Source organism: Athene cunicularia, assembly GCF_003259725.1.
Source record: "Athene cunicularia isolate RWA chromosome 6 unlocalized genomic scaffold, athCun1 chr6_part1, whole genome shotgun sequence".
In the NCBI taxonomy this organism is placed as follows: Eukaryota; Metazoa; Chordata; class Aves; order Strigiformes; family Strigidae; genus Athene; species Athene cunicularia.
The window spans coordinates 10,128,553-10,149,489 of NW_020799105.1; the positions used below are offsets into that span (position 1 = coordinate 10,128,553).

At 34.9% G+C, this 20,937-nt stretch overlaps 1 protein-coding gene across 2 annotated transcripts in view; it reads right to left on the reverse strand.

Annotated features, from left to right (window-relative positions):
- ADGRA1 (adhesion G protein-coupled receptor A1) overlaps positions 1-20,937 on the reverse strand; it is a 187,354-nt gene that overhangs the window by 19,669 nt on the left and 146,748 nt on the right. For both annotated transcript variants that reach the window (XM_026851413.1, XM_026851414.1), the window contains one exon: positions 15,416-15,561. In XM_026851413.1, coding sequence (XP_026707214.1) covers positions 15,416-15,561 — 146 coding nt within the window. The remainder of the gene's footprint in view (positions 1-15,415; positions 15,562-20,937) is intronic.

The following is a 20,937-nucleotide window of genomic DNA, read 5'->3' on the forward strand; positions in this document are numbered from 1 at the left end:
GTTAAATTTCTGGAAAGGCTGAAAGAGTCGGGACTAGAGAATCAGAATCCTCATGGATTGTGGCAGAATGAGATGGCCACCACACGATGAGTTTCTTTTGCTATCCCTTATATGTTCTCATTAATAGTTTATATATACTATCTGCAATTTGATGGGAATTTCTTGTGTTTATAAACATGATATTTCTACATTTTACATTATATAGCCATGAATTTTAACTTTACATTATATACCTATGTACTTTAATGATGTTCTGTTAAACTCAATGGGTTTTGTTCATGGGATCAAGAGTGATATTTCTGTGTTTTGCTTAAGACTGTGTTACAGCTCTTACATTTCATGTTTGTGGTCCATTCAAGATGAAAGCTAAAAGGAAACAGAGCTAGGATGGGAAGAAGAAATAAAGTCCTTGGAGATTTCCAAAACGACTAGATGAGGACCTGATCTAACTTTTATGTTGGATCTGCTTTGAGTGGAGAGTTAAATTAGATGACTTACAGATTTTTCTGCCAAACTTATTATTTTTATTATTCTATGATTCTTATTACTCATTGGCATTTTTTCCATCTTATGAGGGTCCATCCATACCAACTGTCAATGCTGAGAGACAAGCTCTTTAAACCTACTGCTTTCCTAGTTCATATCACTCTGTAAATTGAAACATATGCACTACTTAGACTGATTGACAGGTGAGTGAGCATAGCTTGAAAATTCCTATAGTTAGAAGTCTATGTGCCTAAAGCTAGATAGAGTTCTTTATAAAAGTACAGTGCATTATTAAAATGTAACAGATAGGAAATGACTGAGGTCAGAAAGAGATCCCACTTCGCATACCATCAACAGTGCCTACAGCTGTAGCTCTAGCCAAGAACAGTTGTAACAAAAGAAAAAAATACTATGTATAAAATCAATCATTGTGTCAGATAAATTGTGTATCCATTATTTAGGTAAGTGTTCCTGCTTGCTTTGGTGAAGCTCCATATGAGTGAGATGAGACTTGATTTTGTACTACACAACTGCATTATTCTTTTGCAGAAGCTAACCTTCTCTCTTAAGAATCTTAGTGAAGTTTCATCCTTACAGTTTGTGAAAAGGAAAAAAGCTTACTTTTTCATGGAGAAATTCTTATATTAGGATTTATGCAATGTTATCCACTTCTACAACTTCCAATTTATCATCTTGACAGATATCCAGGTATCCAAGAACTTAAAATCTCACCAAGTATGTGTTTTTAAATGTAAAAAGCAGTAGTAAAGCATTAAAGCACGATGGAAGTAACTTTCCCTCATGGTTTTACTTTTGTCTTCTTTCTGGAACACTTTCTCCTTTATATTCCATAAGAGGTAATTAAATCTGGTAATCTAGAGGTAGCAAAAAGCATTATCTTCTAATGCTACACGTAAAAGAATGATCATGGATTACCCTGATATTAAATCATAGACAAACTGTATTCAATTAATGTCTTGACTCCACAAAACCATGGAGATTTAGATTTGTTGATAAAAAGTCAGGTTGACATTTTGTCCTTAATTCATCCTATTGAAAAGTAAGAAACAAAGGTACAATTGCATGAGTTTATGAATTTTTAGCTTTAATATAGAGGTTTTTTGCCCTTGTCTGTTTTAGTCTAACTAAGTTGAGCTATGGGAAATATTTTATATATATATATATGATGATGGCATGAATATTTATGTTTTTCTGTTGTTTAAGAACTGACATACACAGAAATTTATTTTTGGTGAGCCCTATCCCAGATTTTAACCAGAATCAAAACCAAAACTTTTCCTACAAGACTCATATATAAAAAGGTCGAAGGGTAAGTTTCAAAAAAAATCACAGGGCTTCTTGCAACACTCAGTCAGAAGCGATCATGAAACTTTAAAAGAAAAGGACAAGCAGAGAAAGAGGTGAATTATCTTTATAAATAATAATTGAGAAATATTAATCAAAAGCTAGAAATGACATGTCATTTCCAGAATGTTACTGTGTTAGTAATGTGGAAAAAGGAGATCTGAAAAGGAATGAACAACAGTCATTGCCATCTTCACGATACTGTAAGAGCATCTCATTGCTTAACTTTCCAGGTCAAAAGGCTGTCTGGCTTTGCTGGGTATGATGTTATCAGATTTGGCATTGCCAGAACCTCAGAAAGAAGTAAAGTGTTCTCTCTAGTTGGAAAACACTCTCTTAAATGCACGAAGAAGGAATACAGCTAATTGGTTGCTTTTCAGTATCACTAATAGAGGACTAAGAGTCTGTACGAGTAGACAAGTTTAATGTCATTCTTATATGAGACAATGAATATGATATGCCACATTAAATGGTCCAAAACGTCTTTCATATGAATTACAGACAGCATGGGGTAGCTATTCTGAAAATAGCAGTGGTAGTAATTTGCCCATGATTCCTGTTCCTTATCTTTTTGATTCATGAGAACAAGTTTTACTGACATCAGTAATCCCAGAAATCCAATTCCAAAGTGTTATGCATAAAATTTCTGGGAAATGAACTCTGCCTGTCTAGCTATTTTTTTCTGAAGATGTTTGTAAACTCATGTAGTATGAAGCAACAAGATGCTATGAGTGACCATTCATGACTCATATAGTTAGCAAATACCACAAATTCAGGGACCATCTATATTCAATGTATAAACCAATGATAGTAAAAGACTGGGGGATAAACTAAAGCAATAAATATATCTGCAGAAGTTGTTATCTGCTCAGAGTTTTATAGGCATAAATTTGTGGATAATGTTCGTGGTGAATTACCTATATCTACTATGTGACTAGTAATAAGCACAGCTACCCGTCAAGGCATGCTGGAACGGGGAACTAGTACTTACTTTTCATATATTTTCCACAAAAATCATATAGAATATTTGAAGGTGAATCTCTGAAACCTCCAATTTCTTGGCATTGCTCATAAATATGGAGAGGCAAACAAAAATGATCTTCCATAATCATAATCCTCCTACCTCCTAATCAATAGTAAAACAATAACTAGGTATCTCTCATAATCAATAGATAAATTAGTCAGATATCTCAGGGGGTCAGGATTTCTTTCACAGAAAACCTAAGCCAATGTTCACTTTCAGATAAAAGAGTTAAAAACTTGAATGATTCCCAAGTACCAAGTGCGATCCAATAATAATGGCATCACCCCTTTATCTGCATGAGTACTCAATCAGTATAAGCATGTTTAATCTGGACATTCTATTTTGCTAAGATATATTAAATATTATACATTTAAATTATTTTAATCTGTATCATTAAAATTAGTAATTAAAATTACTAAATTTTGTTAAATAAGCAATAATTTCTATCTATGAACCAAAATATTCTTGTGATTAAATATGTGTAACTCTCAGTGATTCACTGAAACCCATTGTGGGTGTGGATGTTTCAGAGCTGAGCTAGCCTAATTTTTGTTATGTTTTGTATAGTAATGTGGTACCTGAATAAAAATACCTGGAGGATCAGCAGCCAGTTTCTACAAGACTCATAACATTTCCAAACACTGAAGGCATATTTGGAACACATTAGTTTCAAAGTCTCGTCTGTCAGAATTTGCTTGCATAATAACACAAGAATTGCATAAAAACACAAGAGTTTCTTACGAGACCAACAAGGCTTTAGGAATTCAGCAGTAAATAAAGGTTTGAAAAATGAGAATACTGTTAGGAAAAATGTTTGTTTTAAGAGTGACAGAATTGTAGGGTGGGAATGAACATCAAGAGTTCATCTAGTCTACTCAGAAGCTCTGAGGCAGGGTCACGTTAAGCATCTATCATGACTGGCTTGGCCTTACCTAATCTATGTTAACAAATATCTTATGACAGAGTTTCCACAACCTCCCAGGTAAGCTGTTTTAACTGTCAACTATACTCATAGTTTAAAATCTTTTTCTAATATCAAGCCATTTACCCGTTACTACAATTTAAGCTTATTATTTATTGTCCTGCCTTCAAAAATCTCAGAGAATTTTGTTATTAATGCATTTTAAAACTCTTATCAAGGTTGTTCTTAACACTCATAACTACCAGTGAGGGTCCACAACTTCAAAGTGATTTGAGTTCATGTATTCCCTCTTTTTTCATGTTTACAACTCTCATTGCAAACAGGGAGTCAGAAGCTTTTTTAAAAAAAGTTTAGGATGAGGGTTTCAAACAAAATCACATGAGTCCAGAAAGTCAAGCTTTAAACAGTATATGAAATGTCATACTCTGATGGTACTGGACAGATAACTCTCTTTTTCCTTTTCCACCCTTTCAACTGTGTAACCTCTCAAGGGGCGTGTCTCACTGATAGGGATGTGATTTACTATCTCATTAAAAAATATCAGGAATAGGATTTGAACAGAAATTACAGAAAATAGATAAGGATAGATATGGACTTCTAAAGTACATGATAAATTTTTTACCTAAGTTTGCTTGTCTCTTACCTTGCTGCAGGCCAGTGTTTTTCCATTTCCATTTCCTTTATTAATATTATCGCCATCTCGGATATCCTCATAACTTCTCCTTTCCTGTGTTAGAGCCTGACTGATCTCTTTGAGACTTTCTATCATTCTGTCTGTATGTTGGTTTGCATGTTATTTCAAGACTCTTTCTTTGCTCAGTTTTCTTTAAAGCTTTGTTTGGACACTTTTTTGTGTCATTTTCAAACTAATTCTCTATTTTATTCTGAGTCAAAATTTCATCTCCTGGTGTACCTCTCAAACTCTTCTACTTCTCAGTTTCTATACTTTCAATCATTCCACTGAGTTTCTCTCATTTACAATGTATGCTGTTCTGCACAGGCAATCGTTCAACTGCCTCTGTAAAACACAACACATACTCATACCACTTTGTAACAGTGCAAGACAAAGGTTTAAAAATCAGATCAATAGTCATGAAATTCATAATGCAAATTCTGAATACCTTGGCTGTACTGGAATTGTAATTTTTCCATGGAAAAATATAAAGTGTTCAGGAGAAACAGCAGAGAAAAATACTACACATGTACAAGACCTGTTCTACAGAAAAGACCTGCCTTCCCTCTGCTATCATTTATGAATCATTGCAGGAACTCCACAGTAGGTAATTTTGAAGTACTTAATCCAGCAAATGTTACTCTAACCCCAACAGTCAATGGGTGGCTTTTAATCTAATGTATGAGAGCTCTATCTACTCTGGAAGTGATTCTTAGTATGTACTTTATTCAGAATACTAAAATTATAAAAGTTACATAGGAGAACTTTAATTTCCCAGCCTGGATTAATTTAGCTGCTGTGATTCACTTTTCTGCATATGTCAAACGGAAAACTGATGATAAAAGTAAAAGGCACAACTCAGGCATTGCTGTATGAGATGTAGCTTTAAACAATGGTCTGCCTTTCACTCTACAACTTATGCTTGCTCCTGAAGACTATTGCACTATTTGCAGCCTTAACAGTTGAAGAACAGCTAAAATTGGCCTAAAGCCTGCTCAAAGTTCTAAACTGGTCTCCTTTTATAGCATTTTGAAAATCGAATTAAAAATACTCAGTCATACCCCAGGAGGATGCTAATTTTAAACATCCCTACTTCAAAATTGTAAAGACAACTGTGATATTGTCTTTAACATCTTCTCATTTGGAGTTTTTAATGACGACTGAATTGAAAAGGATCATCCATATTTCCAGTAACGGGCTTCAACTATTTAGGATGTGCAAGGTCAAGGAGATCAATGGAAATATATGTGTATTTTTCCATGCTCTCTTAACTCAAACCCAAGTGATTTAATCTAATGCAACTTTTTCTCCCAAGTCTTCTGAGCTCTCCTTCCAAACAGGCATAAAACAGAGATGATCACACATATTTGGCAGGAAGTATGCATGGAATGAGTCAGGCCTGAAGCTGAATTTACAACAGTTACAGTTAAATATGCTCCAGCATATTTAATATAATAGGCATATCTGTAGATTTCACCAGTCTTGTTTGTGCAAGGAACATATATTTATTTCCTTGAATTTTTCCATTCATTAATAAGAAAAATATTCCGAAATGTTACAATTAGGCATTTAAAACTATTATTGATAAAAACATATATATGTGCATGAAAATATATGGGGTTTTTTAATTGCTAGTTTACTTTTAAGATAGGTCATGTACTTTTTATTGTTTAATATTTCCTCTTGTAGCCTAATAATATCTTTAAGCCAAAATTACTTTATGGAGTAGTGTCAATGCATTGGTAAATGCATGACCTAATAAGACCTATGCCATGCTATAATTTAAATGTTTAGTGACTGTACTGCTGTTATAGACTACTGAGTAATTCTGTAGTACAGTAGTTGGTTGCCTGAAGTGTTCTATTTTCTGTGACATTGCAGTTTATCAGTCTGCACAACATACTTCACAATTCTTCATGTCTTATGTTTTCTTGTAACATCATTGTTTTCATTACAGTTAAGCTGGAGGTATACAAACACCCACTTAAAAGAGAGGTGTGCTGTAACAAGCTTTAAGTTCCCTCTTTCTCACATTACAGTTTTCACAGGAAAGAATTTGTATCTAATTTGACTGCGGCTTTATTTAAATAAAATACATTCTTAATTTTTAATTTTTCTTAATAATAAATAAATGAGTACAATCATTCACAATTAGAAGTCAGATAGCTTTTTCTGTAACGGTGGTGAATATTATTTCATGCAGAAGGGAATGCTTAGTTCTTTGTCCACACTATGGCAATAAACACATTTGAAATTATCTTATGCATTTCCCTTTACAGCTTTTTTGCATAATCAAGTTTAATCTATATGACACCAGAGAATCATCTGAGAAAATATTTAGCTCTTTCAAATCTGATAAAGTTTTCTACAAAGCCCCCACTGGAGTTTGAATATATTATCTTCAAGGATTTTTAGAACTTGCAAAATTTCCAATCAGCGTTTTACATTTTGCCTGGAGCAGCATATCAAAGCATGGAGCATTTTATCAAACTTACCCTACCTCTAACTTATCCTCTACAATTATGTATGTGACTAGCCTGAATTCTAGAAAGCGTTGAGGCAAGGAACAGTGTGACAAGAATTCTGAATTTCCAGGAAATACCTAGAGGAGAACTTATGATAAAAGAAGCTGAAAATTCAACCCAATGCAGATCTGCAGATCAGCATGTGCAGTTACAGCCTTTCAAACTTGAAAATATCACAGAAATCATTATAAGTCTTCCTGAAGCTCACAGCTTTGAAATCTTGCAAATACCATAATGCATGTAGGGAATTAGAAATTTTCACAAGATCATCATTCCCTCATTAAATGACCAGATAACATTCAGATGTAATTTTTGGGGGTTTTTGGCTATGTTTGTCAATAGCTTTAGAACTGCTGGGTTTCAGCTGAATGGGTCTTGATATATGAGTTGCTATGCTGTTTAAGAGCTTGTTAACAAGTAATAAGTTGACATACATTTCTTTTGTAATAACCACAAACCATTTCTTTTCATCTATACTAAGCAGCTCTGACACTGTTCTTTAGACAAAGAGGATAAAACTTCACCTTCTACCTCAACATCTCTTAAAGATTTGTTACTTTCTGATTTCTACTCTCTAAAGTGTCAACTTTGTGTGTATCTGACCCATACCTTAGCTAATGAAGTTATGGCAGTAACAAAATCCTTTTTCTATTTTGATTGTAAAATGTCTTGAAATTAGATCAAATCAAGGAGGAAGTTCCAGGCATCATTCACTTAAAGGATTTCATAGTATATTCAGGTGAGATTTGAAGAATAACTTTGCCAGATAGGAAATAAGAACAAACTTTTGAAATACTTTCAGTTTGAGTCTTGATTCACAAGCCAGATGAAGTGAAACTAAAAGCAAAGCAGGTGGCTCTGTTACCATCTTGGTCTTAGTAACACAATAATTCAGTCACCCTGAAGGTGGAGAAGAGAGTTTTAATCACTCATCCTGTTTGATTCAGAGTAGGCAGGAAAGTACCTCCACACTATGACACTATACACTGGCAATCCAGTGCCATCTGCAATGAATATTTACATGGCCTATGCAAAGTGCCACAGCTTCCTCAGCGTACCACTGACAATATATTGCTACCATGAATTTCCTTAATATTTTGATATTTTGTTTTTACTGAAAATATTACTGTGTGGAACAATTAATTCAAAGCTGAATTCATTTTCTTTGACTTAAGATAATTTTCCCCCATGTGATGGGAATGCATTCAGCTTCAGGCTGAGATTGAGTAAGAATTCATGAAAATGTTTCCCTCGTCACCATTTTATACCCTTTTCCACTGCAGATCTTTCAGTTACATTGCTAGCTAGCAATAAAATGGTTCTGGCTATAATCCATTACTCCATCTGACCACATATCAGTCTTTTAAGAGTGATCATGTTAAATAGCTTGTAATATCAATATGTCCCCGAAGTAACAAACCATTTCCAAGCACCTTTAGGTTCTGCAATCCTCTCCCTCCAACTCATTCATGATGAACAGACTTAATCTGCCTGTTTTGTACTTAGGCTTCTCTTTTTTGCTATCTCTAGCTGTTATGTCTCCCGTAGCAGAATCTTTCTGGTCATTCTGGCTAAGGTCCCAGCATTACAATTCTTTCATTTGTTGGTTTTGGGTTTTTTGCGAACTTGCTTAAATTGATGGGCGGATAAGACACAGTACAGTCTGACTGATAAAATCCTTCAGAATACAGCATTGTTCAAAAGATGAGCTCTATAATTAAACCAAACTAAAACTCTGAAATGGCTCTTATCTTTAGATTATTTTAATATCCAATATAATAATATACTAGCTTATTTTAATGTTGAATATAAGCCTTATTTTGGTGAATAAAACTAAAACATTAGCTGGAAGGAAAACATGGCTTTTCTTCCACTCAGTTGTTAGCAAATGCAAAAATTTTAAAAATGGTATTTCAGAAAATATGGCCTTTCTCCTTCCTGGGAAATATGATAAATACTGAAACATGAAACATGAGAATACAGATTTGCAGATATGTATGAAAGCAGCTGTTACACACTATGTCCTTTTTAGAAACTTACGGTATTGAGGCTATAAGTGGCCTTGAGAATACATGAGGATTGCATAAACTTCCATTGTTCAATAATGAATCAAACTAATTACAGCACAATTTGAAAATTATCTAAAAATATACATTGGAAAAGACATTTTTCTAGGCTTAATTTCCAATAACTAAAATAAGAAACGTTGATGATAATATCAGAGACTTCCTGATGACTGACCCTGCCCACATCAAAATATTCTGTCCTCTAAGCAAAGCATGCAATTGAGTATTTAAATTATACCCAAATTCCTTGAGCATGGAATAGCATATTTTCAGTGAGACTGTTGGCTTACCATCCCATGGTTCATTCAGCCAAACCCTTACTCACAGGGAGACATCACTTTCACTTACTCTCCAATGACAGAACTGCATTTATTCTAATAGTAAAGAGTGAACTACAGAGATCTCCTCAGGGCTTCCAAGAATTCTGCCCTGTGGCGTTTCTCATTTATTTCAACATATGCAAACTACAGAGAGTTGTTAAGGAAAAGTCAGATAAACCCTTGGGATAATCAGGCCTAAATTTACATTTTATAGAGGATGTTTCGTATGTTCACTGTGGGAAGGAAAAATGGGTTTCCATGGATCAAGATTAGAGGAATTAATATTTAAGGGCATACCATAAAGAAGAAAACAATGGACTGTAATTGATGCTTTTCATCTGACCTCTTTCTCCCTCTCTCTCAATCATTGTTTGATACTAGAAGACATGAATTCATGAGAGCCAGTGCTAAAGAAAAATGCACTAGAACTTAACTGCATTTTAGATCTGATGGTGTCAAGGGGACAAGTAATGTCTGTATCTGTCAGAATGTAAATTAAGTCACTTCATATCATTCACACTCAAGATCCAGAAAAGACCATGACCAAGGAAATGACATGACACATTTGGCAAACTTGACGTTTAATACAAATTTGTTACCATGGTCAAATTTTGATCCCCAATTGCACTGCTATTATGCTGCAATAAATTATAGCCAACTTGTTATAACTAATAGGGGAGATTTTCTAGACACTGGGAGTAACTAAGATCATTTTCTGAAGACCCTTTCAACCTTGGGAACATCAGTTCTTTTTATTCTAGGGTTTTTCTCTGGTAAAGGATATAATTATTCTTTAAAAAACTAAATGTAAGTACTCTTTAGTCTTTATAACTGGGGTGTTTTTAGCACCTTCATTATGATGCAAAAACCTCATGGGCCTGTTTTCAATGACATCATGAATACTGTTTCATGCAACTCAAATTCAGGAAATAGCCTGCTTTATTGATAACTTACGCAGTAAAAATTCCTACATCATCAATTCGTAATGGAAGTCACAACACTTCCAGCCAGGTTCTATTGGGACCTGCAGCTAGGCAAACGCAGCAGTACATCGCAGTAGGTCCATTTGTGACCATGAGTTGGTTTCCAGCTTGTCATTAATTCAGATTAAGCACCTAAATGTTCATCCTAAAACAAGCAGGGTTAACAGGGTGAACAAAGCACTAAACAGATGCCATGATCCCTGTAGTATCATGCAAGTCTCCAAAATCTCCTCACTGCAAGGCAAGAGGCTCATCACAGGATTGGTTGACACAAACTGAAGGAAAGGGTTTTTTTGGATTTGAAAGTTTAGCATGGTTTCTCCTTTTTACAATGAAAGAATTTAAAATAATTAAGTGTCACAAAGATACTTAGTTACTGTTTAGCTGGATACTACTGATTACTGTTTAGGTAGCTGAGAGAAATAATGAGCCAGGGACTGACTGTGAGGAGCTGATGCCACATTCACAGGAGAGGGGGAGGAGGCAAGTGGAGCACTATCGCATCTTGTGCATGTGATGGGGGTGTAGATTCGTCACCGCTACACCAGAAACAGCCCACAAGGAAGACCTCTGTTGTTGCTACTTCCAAGATATCACTCAATACTCTGGAAGTGTATGGATAATGTACATAAACTTGCCCATATTTAAGCTCGTATTGAACAGCAGACACACACACACATATATAAGCATGTACGCATCCATTAGCAGGTATTACAGTTCACTGAATTGCTTCAGTTTTCAACTACTATTTCTAGGTCTGTTTTGTGTGCAAGTTAAAGGACAGTTTCAATAGATATATGAAATATGCAAACAGTTTTCTCATTCTGAAAATTATTCTTAACTTCTAACATTATTTGAAGTTGAAAACAATAAGAGAATGGAGTTGAAGCCAGTGGTATTGACTGTACATACTCTGCGTGTGCTGCTGAAAACTGATTTAATTTGCCTGAGAAATGATCCTCCCCAAATTTTCTATCTTCAGTTTTAGTAGCCATAGTACTAGCCTTAGTACTTTGAATACAAAGGAAAGGACACCAAATCCATTCCTAAATTGCTACTATGGGTCTTTACAGAATTTTTCTAAGGTACTGCATGAGGTTCTTTTCCTAGAAGCCCCACAACTTTAGCAAGAACCTTTTAAAATGCTTATCAAGATATATTACATAATAATAAAAAAAAAAAAGTAGTTCAGCAGAGCCAGTGACATCACCCATTATCCACTTTGCAGTTGATTCTGCTACCTTATTTATACACATTGATGTTTTTTCATGACAGATATAGGATATTGGACTGTCTGTAATCTGAAGTTTGCCATATTAGTTACCTTGCAAGATGTTCATTGAATAGAAGAGGATGGAGGAAATTAGGAAACATATTTGTACCTAACCCTGAGATAAAAGGTAACTTAATTATCTGTCTCCTTAACACCAATCTCTGGCCCAGCTGGCAGCTTATTTATTTTTTATTTTAAATGTTTATAGTGCAATTGTGCTCAGTAGTTATCTTATTAAAAATTATAGAAGCCTATTTTTTTTCTGTCTTTCTGGAAAGGAGTTATTTTAACAGAGTATCTTTCAGGAATATTTTCTGCTTGGTCTGTACTCCTGTCTAATCTGTATGTGCAGAGAGTGTCACATGAAAAATGCATACATGTATCAGGTATAAAAACTAATACTACCTGTGCCTCAGCTTGGGCTGACAAGAAGTTTTGTACATTGCAAGTAATAGCTGAATCTTCCATGCCCCTTTGTCTTTGCTGGCAAAATCTAACTTCAGATGAGTCAGAAGCCAAACTCTGCCAGGTTTAACAAATGTCCACAGAGGATGAACAGATAGAATTATTTATTTCTATTAAGAATACCAGAGAGTATATTTTACAGGAAGTAATTTCATTACCTGTTGAAGTGCTAGGGTTCAGCATTTCAAGACACAAAATTCAATGATGCATTAATTTGATCCACCTCATTAGCATCCAGGCACATTTAGTGAAAAATGCCAGAATTGTTACAGTTGGTTCCAGTAATCAAAGTAATAGGCCCTGAGAGCTTTAACTCTATAATTAACGGATAATATATCTATATCATGTATAATATATATAAGAAAATATATATTGTGTATAACGTATAACATAATGTATCATATAATATATGATTAATGTACAAGAAGAGGCAATATTCAAAATCATATTGCCATGAAGAACAAGTTTCAGTAAAATTACAGATTTCAAGTTTGATCACCGTATTTAGAACAGAGAACCACGATTTTACATAATAGGATACATACTTGAAGAAAACTAGGAGAAAAAGATCAAATGTGCCTCATCTGTCTTGCTTCTGCAAATGAATATGCAAATAGCAGGCAGAGAAACTGAAGCAACTGTTACAAGCAAACATCCTTTTCTACTAACAGTTAAGGTCTCCTTTTAGATATTTTGCTATTTATTTCCACTATTTTACCTACTTTTTAGACTGGATCAAGCTCCTTGAAAAAAAAGTGTCGAGAGAATTTTTATCATTTCTTGGTAATTTCCATGTCACAGATTTATGTATTGATTTTTGGCAGTAGTCCCCACTTACTGACTCACAAAAGATATCCTTATGTCTCACATAGCAAGTACATATACAAGGAATACAAAACCACTCATATGTGAAGTGGAAACCTAGTCTATCATATATATCCACTACCAAAAAAAGGAAGAACAGCAAAGTGTATGGTTCTTGCCAAACACATTCATATATTTGTGTTCAACAAAACCTGAACAGAAGTCTATAGACAGGGATTTCTGACAAACTACCTCTTCTTTAAAAGTGTTTTGCAGATTGTATTACATGCTTCCTAGCACTGATGGTCCTGACATATAAAAAATCTTAACTCCATTTGAACAAACTTTGTATCATTTAGCTGTCTACTGGGGTCAAATGGAAACAAAGATTAACATTCCCTCATCCAAACACAGACCCAGGCAAACTGCGATGTCTTCTCTTACGTACCTGGGGCACAATATGTATAAAGTCTGGCATCAGCTTACAGTCACAAGTGAAATGACTAACACTGAAATATAAGCATCTTAAATGGATTTTATGGAAATAGAATGATACAAAATAATTCTGGTTTCAATGTTATTAAAACCAAGAAAGTTGAGGTGTCCATAAAAATGATCATTATTGATCTAAAAGAACTACAATTACTAATTATGAGTTTGGCATTTTCTCACTTAAAGCAATTTTTAATTTTCCATATACTATGCCCATTTTCTACATGAAATTGATCCTTACTACTCTGGATCTAATACTAAACATTATGAGATCACATTAGACATTTCAGTGCCTGTGTCTCTAGGACATATGGTACCGAGTGAGAAAAATAACAGAAGCATTTTACTTAGCTATTAAACAATTATACTCATGTTCTCTTACAGCTAAAAGGAGGTTTGTAATTTCTGTTACTAAACTTAAAATATTACTGTTTATTTTTAATATCTCAGAGCCTCAACATGACAAAAATTCTAATTAGAGTAATCTTTCCTGTAACCTGATTGTCTATCGTTTTCCAACTCAAGATTTGAATTTGAAGAACATACACTATGCTGGGTCTATGTAACCTGTAACAATTTTCTACCTTAGTAGCCATGCTGCATCTTTCGAAAACTAGCAATGATTAATTTTGCCACGAGCTAGTAACTGAAAGAGTGAAATTCTCATTTGTGAGGAATGGTATAGTAAATCACAGATTAGCAGTCACGCACTCTCAGTGAAAGTATATCCTCTTGCTTACACCTAACAAAGCTTATGTTCAATATGGCTCTTTACTATACAAATCTTGTGTTAACTTCAGAAAGAAAATGTTTTAAAACCAGAAAACTACTTATGTTAACAAAGATTTCACTCAGCAGAATCAGACAGTAAAACACAATTCATCTTCCTACAAACTTTTAACAATTGTGACAACTTCACACAGCTGTCCACAAATGTTATTTAATAAAAATTTTGTCTGCTTAAAAGAATACACTAATCTAGATTTTTCAGACCAAAGTAATGAAAAGTACAATTCACACTTCCTGTCCTTCCCTATAAAGCAGAGGTCTTTAGTCTAAATTGACCATTCAGGGTTTTTTTCATGATCTGTGGTGAAAGAGTGGCACCTCCATAAAATAATTTATCCTGTCCTCACACAAACATCCGAGACAGATGGGAGGAATTGTTCTCTGGAAGTCCCTCTCTGTCTCAGTCTCCCTCTAAAATCTATACAGCGACACTAGATAACTTTGGCTAATACCTAACTTTCTGATAGCTAAAGTCAAAAAAGATGAATCCATCTTCTCGTGCCCTTGGTCAGAAATCCTAGTTTGTGGTAAGTTGTTTGGTGTTGGGTTTTTTTGTTTTGTTTTTTTTGGTGCGGGTTTTTTTGGGGTTTTTGTTTGTTTGTTTGTTTTTTTAATGCAGACTGACTATTTTGAAGTTTCAGCATCTCATAGGCATCTGGTTAAAATTCTTACTGCATTACACCTGCCATGCTGTAAGAGACACGTTAGTTAGTCTGCTCCATCTAGAAAGCTGATAGAGAGTCCAGACTTTCAGTTGCACCTGTAACAGCATTACATCTCTGATGTGAAATGAGGAAGGTTGCTATCAAGTTACTAGGCAATCAATACAAGTGTGGGCAAGACTTACTGCAGAATAGATAAGGGTAAAGGGAGAATCATTATAGCGTAATTTCTGATGATTAAATAATGCCTTAACCTGGAAGAGAGCCACATTTTTTTCCTCCATAAGAAACCAACAGAAATATTTGAATTGTTCCTGTTCAGATAAAGGTATCTAAACATAGCCAATACTAGTTCTGCATATTTCCATTTCCTGAGTAGAGATAACTATTTGCATACAATAAATATTCAGATTTTTATATACATCTAAGTGACTCAATTCTTTATGGATCCCACTTATAGATTGTAAAAAGTAAAGAATATGGAAATAAAAGTGAGAGTTTGTTTAAAATTTATATGCTTTAGGAATACATTAAAAAAAAAAAAGATTATAGCTAATATTCCATACCTGAGTAGTGGTTGCTTTGGATAAGAAGGTTGGTCAGTGTTTTGGCATGGCTGAGGTTTTTTTGTGACTTGCTTATAAATATTCCTGGCAGTTACTCCAATCCATAGCATAGTAGAGAGTGTAGAATAATGTAGTACTATGCCAACCTAAAAAGAGTGGACAGTTAAACATCAGTAAATGGATCCATAAAAGAAGAGTTTTAGAAAAATCTTACTGCATAAGTGTACAAACAAACAGATTTTTTTAAACTGAATTTATAAGTGCATCATTTTTTTTCCTTTCTCTCTGGTTATTACTAACCAGGGAAAACACTTTTAAAAAGGAGATGGACTCTGTTATTTAATCTATTAGAGATAATATCTGTGATACCAGATGGTATGTTATGAAACCAAGACTGTAAAGACATTTGTTTTCTAAGAACCTGATTAATGACAATTTTTTACACCTGAATTTAAAGTGACACAAAGCTTAGTTCATGTTGTAAGCTTTGTTAGTTTATCATGACAATCCAATTTAAAAATTAATGAGAGGTCAGCATTTTTGCCTGCTATTACAATATTATTTCCTTTCATTTTTCAGGAATAACCTGCTGTAGTTCCCTCTCAGCTGCACATAGTTAAGGTTGACTTCTTGTAATGGGATCAGTGCTATTTGCCTAAACCCACACATATTTTAAGGAGTTTATAAACTTGGACATACAATTTTTGAAAATAAATTAAGATCTTGTCATCCTCCTGTAAAAGGAAATACCAACTGTCATTAGTGTTATTAACATTTTGTCTCAAAGAAACTTGTATGTTTATCACTGAAAGTAAAATAAAGTACAAACACCTCTAAAATACTAACATCTTTGTTATGTCAGTAATTGTTATTCATTACTATGGAAACAGTAATTGGAATTTTATCCAATCCCCAATGCTTTATTGCATCAGCTAAGTCTCCATCTGATTATATAAAATAAGGTTAACTTTGAAGCAATAACCTGACATTTTGCAGTGACAAGTAAAATATTGCTATAATTGGAAAGCACATAAAAGTTTAAGGAATACAGAGAATTGCTGAATAAAGCTAACACAAATCCATTATAGTGATTTATTTGAACCAGTGTTCATTTTTGCTTGACTTAAAATAATTGATGGGTAAAGAAAAAAATTAAATTATTTTTGTTTATATTTAGTAATATAGCACAAAACTTGAAGATAGCAGCAAATATCATTAACAGAAAACCCTTTGTAATTTTCTCTGGGACTTGTCTCACACATTATACAAGGGAGTATAAAGCCTTCATAGCTGTTGTTGCTTGAGGTAAAAGAAGCGGAAATAAAAGAATGAGACAACTATGTACCATCAGCTGGCAGACGTTGTCAGTTCACTGGCTAGTGCTGTCTGGACTTAGTTCATATGCAGCTTGCAGCATTTCTGTAGGGACGCAGTGAATATGACTATGAGCTGAGGGACAAGTGAAGGAGCAAGACAGGAGGGAAAAGAAGGGGAGGAGAAAGGGGGAGAAAAAATGGAGGTGGGAACCATGAGAAAGAACTGGAAAAATTCTAGTGATTTGGTTCATAACCTTTTTGTCATTTCAGCATAGCACTGCTAATATATATTCTGTAATTATTCTACATAAGTATGCCAAAGAGTCCATAAGAATATGAACAGCAGGGATGAATTCCATATGAGAAGGCACCTATATGTGAAATTTTCAAAAACATATATGGCCACATGTACAGAAATGATCAGACACTTAACTGAATGAGATTCTTTATAAAAGTACAATAAAACAATGTTATTGAACTTTCAAGGAGGAAACTGAACTGAAAACATCATTGCCATGCCACACCTTAGTCACATTACTTTTCTTCAGTGTGCTCATTTCAGCGACTTAGTTCCTTCTGATAAATCAAACAAATACGGACAAGAGACAGAAATGTTATAATCTTTTGTACTAACTCTTTCATACTATGCCTCTTTCTGTTGCCCAAAGAAACCCCCAACATTTGTATTTCTTGCTTAAAGGAAAAGAGGATATATCCTAAGGATACAGGACCTCCTCACAACTGACAGATTTAAAGGACAGTGGTGACAATCTGGAGATAAAACATATGACACAACAATGTTGAATTTGGAAAGATGTGCTGAGCTGTTATACTAAATTCCAGAAGAAAGGATACCCTTTTCTCTGTGGGGTGATGATTTTGTTTCTCAAGTCTTACCATAAAATATGCTTTCTGGAGTAGAATTTTTGTTCTTATTCATACACTAGTAATAATTAGTGAAGAAATGATTGTCACATCTCATCTTGAAACTTCAGTGTTTCAAATTGGTGGGCTTCGCTCTCTGCCTCTTCCTTTTCCACATCTCCACAGTGACATCAGTCATGCCACGGAGATGCATTTTCCTCACTGTTGCACTTAGGGGCTGTGGCTGCATGCTCTTTTGTCCCCTTCAGTGGGACCACCTCTTTCTAGCTTTCTTAAGCTAGGAAGACATCTGAGCCCTATGCTAGAAATACATGAGATACCAGCTCATGACATGGAAGGGGAAGACAAGGCTCAACAGAAAGGGGAACAGGTCAAAGACAGTTTCGTCTTCTAGACTCCCTTAACTCTTCTCACAAATGTAAACTTTAGGTTTATGCAATAAAGGTCCAGGGTACAAATATATCTGTATACATCTTGTTACTGGATTTGTGTCTCTGTAAAGCTTAAGAGGTCAATAAACAGATACAAATTAAATAACCAGGTTTTTGTTTAAAACTATTTTCATTATAAGTAGAACTTCTGTATTTCATGTAAAATTGTGTGGGAAGGGTCAAGTTTTCCACACAGAACAAAGGATTATGACTGAATATATTAAAATGATGACCCTTACTTGTAAGGTTGTCCACTGACAGGCCAAATGGCACAGAAAGAGCTGTCAGGACATACTCATTGAAGACAGCATTGGACCTAAAGTTAGTCAATAACTGCAGTTATATGGTGAAAATTCTGTTGTTTCCTTGGACTCATTTTTCTCATGTCCTGTGTTCTTAGAACTCTTATCTTTGGGAATAAGCACCAGCCTACTGAATAGAAGATTACACTTTCTTATGATAAGAAGATGCTGCCTGTACATGCTCCTTCAATATATTTCAATACCTTAGGTGTAACTTAAGTTCCACACCATGCAGTTACCATGGTAATGACCAGAATACACATTTATGCAAAGCATTTTGGCACAAAAAGCTTTCTTGATCAGCTTTAGCTTGCAAACAAATGTCTTCGTTTTCCCCTAGTTTTAATTTAATTTTTTTTTTCAATTGTAATCATATTTCAGATAAGACTGTCCTTCTTCAGCCAGTTCTATTTAAAGGAGGATATGGATATGCACTGAAGTTCTGGTTAAACTATTAATCCTGCATTGAAAGTTATTCTTTTCACTGGAATGAAGGGATTCAGGAACTTCTTTGCAGTCTATAACATCACTGGATGTGATTATTTAATGATCTTAAGACATTTAGCCTTAGAACAACCCCCTGCTCCCTTTACAGGTAGAAAAGAGCAAAAAGTTGAGACCCACAAATCAGATACCCGAGACGAGGAAGGACAATCTTCAGCACGCACATTTAACTCCACAGTGTGAAAACTTTAGCTGTCTTATGTGCCTGCTAGTAAAGTTTCCAGCCACCTATGACTAGCTCTGTTTCTTATCTCAGCAGAGCTGAACAGTGCAGCTCCTTTCTCACCAGACCAGTCAAGCATTCTTTGCTTAAGGTATTCTGACAAACTTGATCATTGTACATTAGTTTTACACCCATTCTTTCAAAAAAGTTATAGCTAGAGCAGAAAGAACTGCTCTTTTTCTCCTCTTTCCATAATATTTTTTGATTCTACAGCTCCTACCCGAAACGTGGCACATAGCTCTAGGATGTCCTTAGTTTAACAGGACTCAAATCCAAATTTCAGACTTCCAAGGGTAGCATGCTGATTTCTAGGCTACTGGTTAGTATGGAATGGGCTTCGCCTTTCTTACTGAAGATTTACTGCCCTACAGAAAGGAATTCACAAGCAACTTCACATATAACACTTTCAGGGAGAAGAAAGATCAGAGGCTTGCCAAATTTTACATGGAAGCTTTTATTTGATACAGGAGGTTTTTGGAGATGTGATGTAAGTGATCAAGCCACTCAATGACTGGCCACTAGGATGAAAAGTTATGATTCTTCTGACTTTTCTGTCTTCTGAATCTTGTGCCCCTAGGCCTATTCTTCATGCTTTGACATGTTGAACTGATGATTTTATCCCCTAGCATCCATAGCCTCATGGCCATCATAGTCTTCTGGAAAGTAGGGGCCATAAGACTGAAATGTTTTGGATGGAGAGTACAGAATCAATGCCTCCCACACATGGAGAGTAATCCAGCTACAGTCGTGTCTCCTTCTGTCTCATTCTCTACATGAAAGGAATAAGCCTTCTTCTGTCCTATAAAGGAAAATAATCTGAGACTAACTCTGGGAGATGGAAGGGGCTGGTACATCACCTATTGGCTGGCTCAAGCAGCTTTCTGGCCAGTATACTGGCTCTGATTAATCCCATTTTGCTGTTCCTAACACAACTTTGCCTTGCATGAAAAATTTTGCCATAAACTCAAAACTGTATTCTACATCAACAGCCAGAATTCAGACACCCAAAATCAAATTTGTGGGTAATCTAAATAGTCTGTAGATATAACCTAATTCATACAGGAAATCTGTGAAGAAGCAATCAACTCTTCCAGACCAGCACTCTAACATCAGTTTTCTCTGTAAATCATAAAGACTGCATAGCACATATGCAAGTGAGACTATCTATACAAAATCCCCTCTGAAATAGGTATGCAGGTTTAAAAGGGAGTTTTAGATTTTCAGATTGTAGATAAAAATAAATAACTTACCATCTCTGAAAACAGAATTTTTTTTTTTTTTGTGTGTGTGTAACTACTTTGCCTTCAAGGGGATATGAAGGTTCTTCTAGCTATCTACCACAGAAAATGGGTCCATTTCCATAGAATTAACTCCTGCAGCTTAAAGTTAGCCTGGGACACCTCATTTAGAGAGAGAAGGTGATCCAAATGAAGTTATTTTAGAACCACCATTTTTTGGTTAATGATGAAGGATAAAAATTAACTCAGTCTATTATTCCACTTGGGTGAGGATGTTGCAGTGAAATTTGTGTGAAAGTTTTGAGGATAATTACAACAAGAAAGGTGGAGGTTCACTGGCTTTAACACTGCATTTCAGTGACTAGGACAAAAAATGCTTGCACTTAGAATCTTCCCCTGTGCACTGAGGAAACAAAAAGTGGAAATTGCATTGCTGCACAGTGAAGCTCTGTTTTGAATTGTAGCAGATGGAAAGATACCTGTGCTATAGCAACACTGATGGTGCTACACATGGAGTATAACTAATATTTTAGTGCTGCTTGAAGCAGTAATATTTTCACAAATATATTTTAGATCCTAATATCAGTTTTTTTCCACAACTGAAAAAAAAAAAGGGGGGGGGG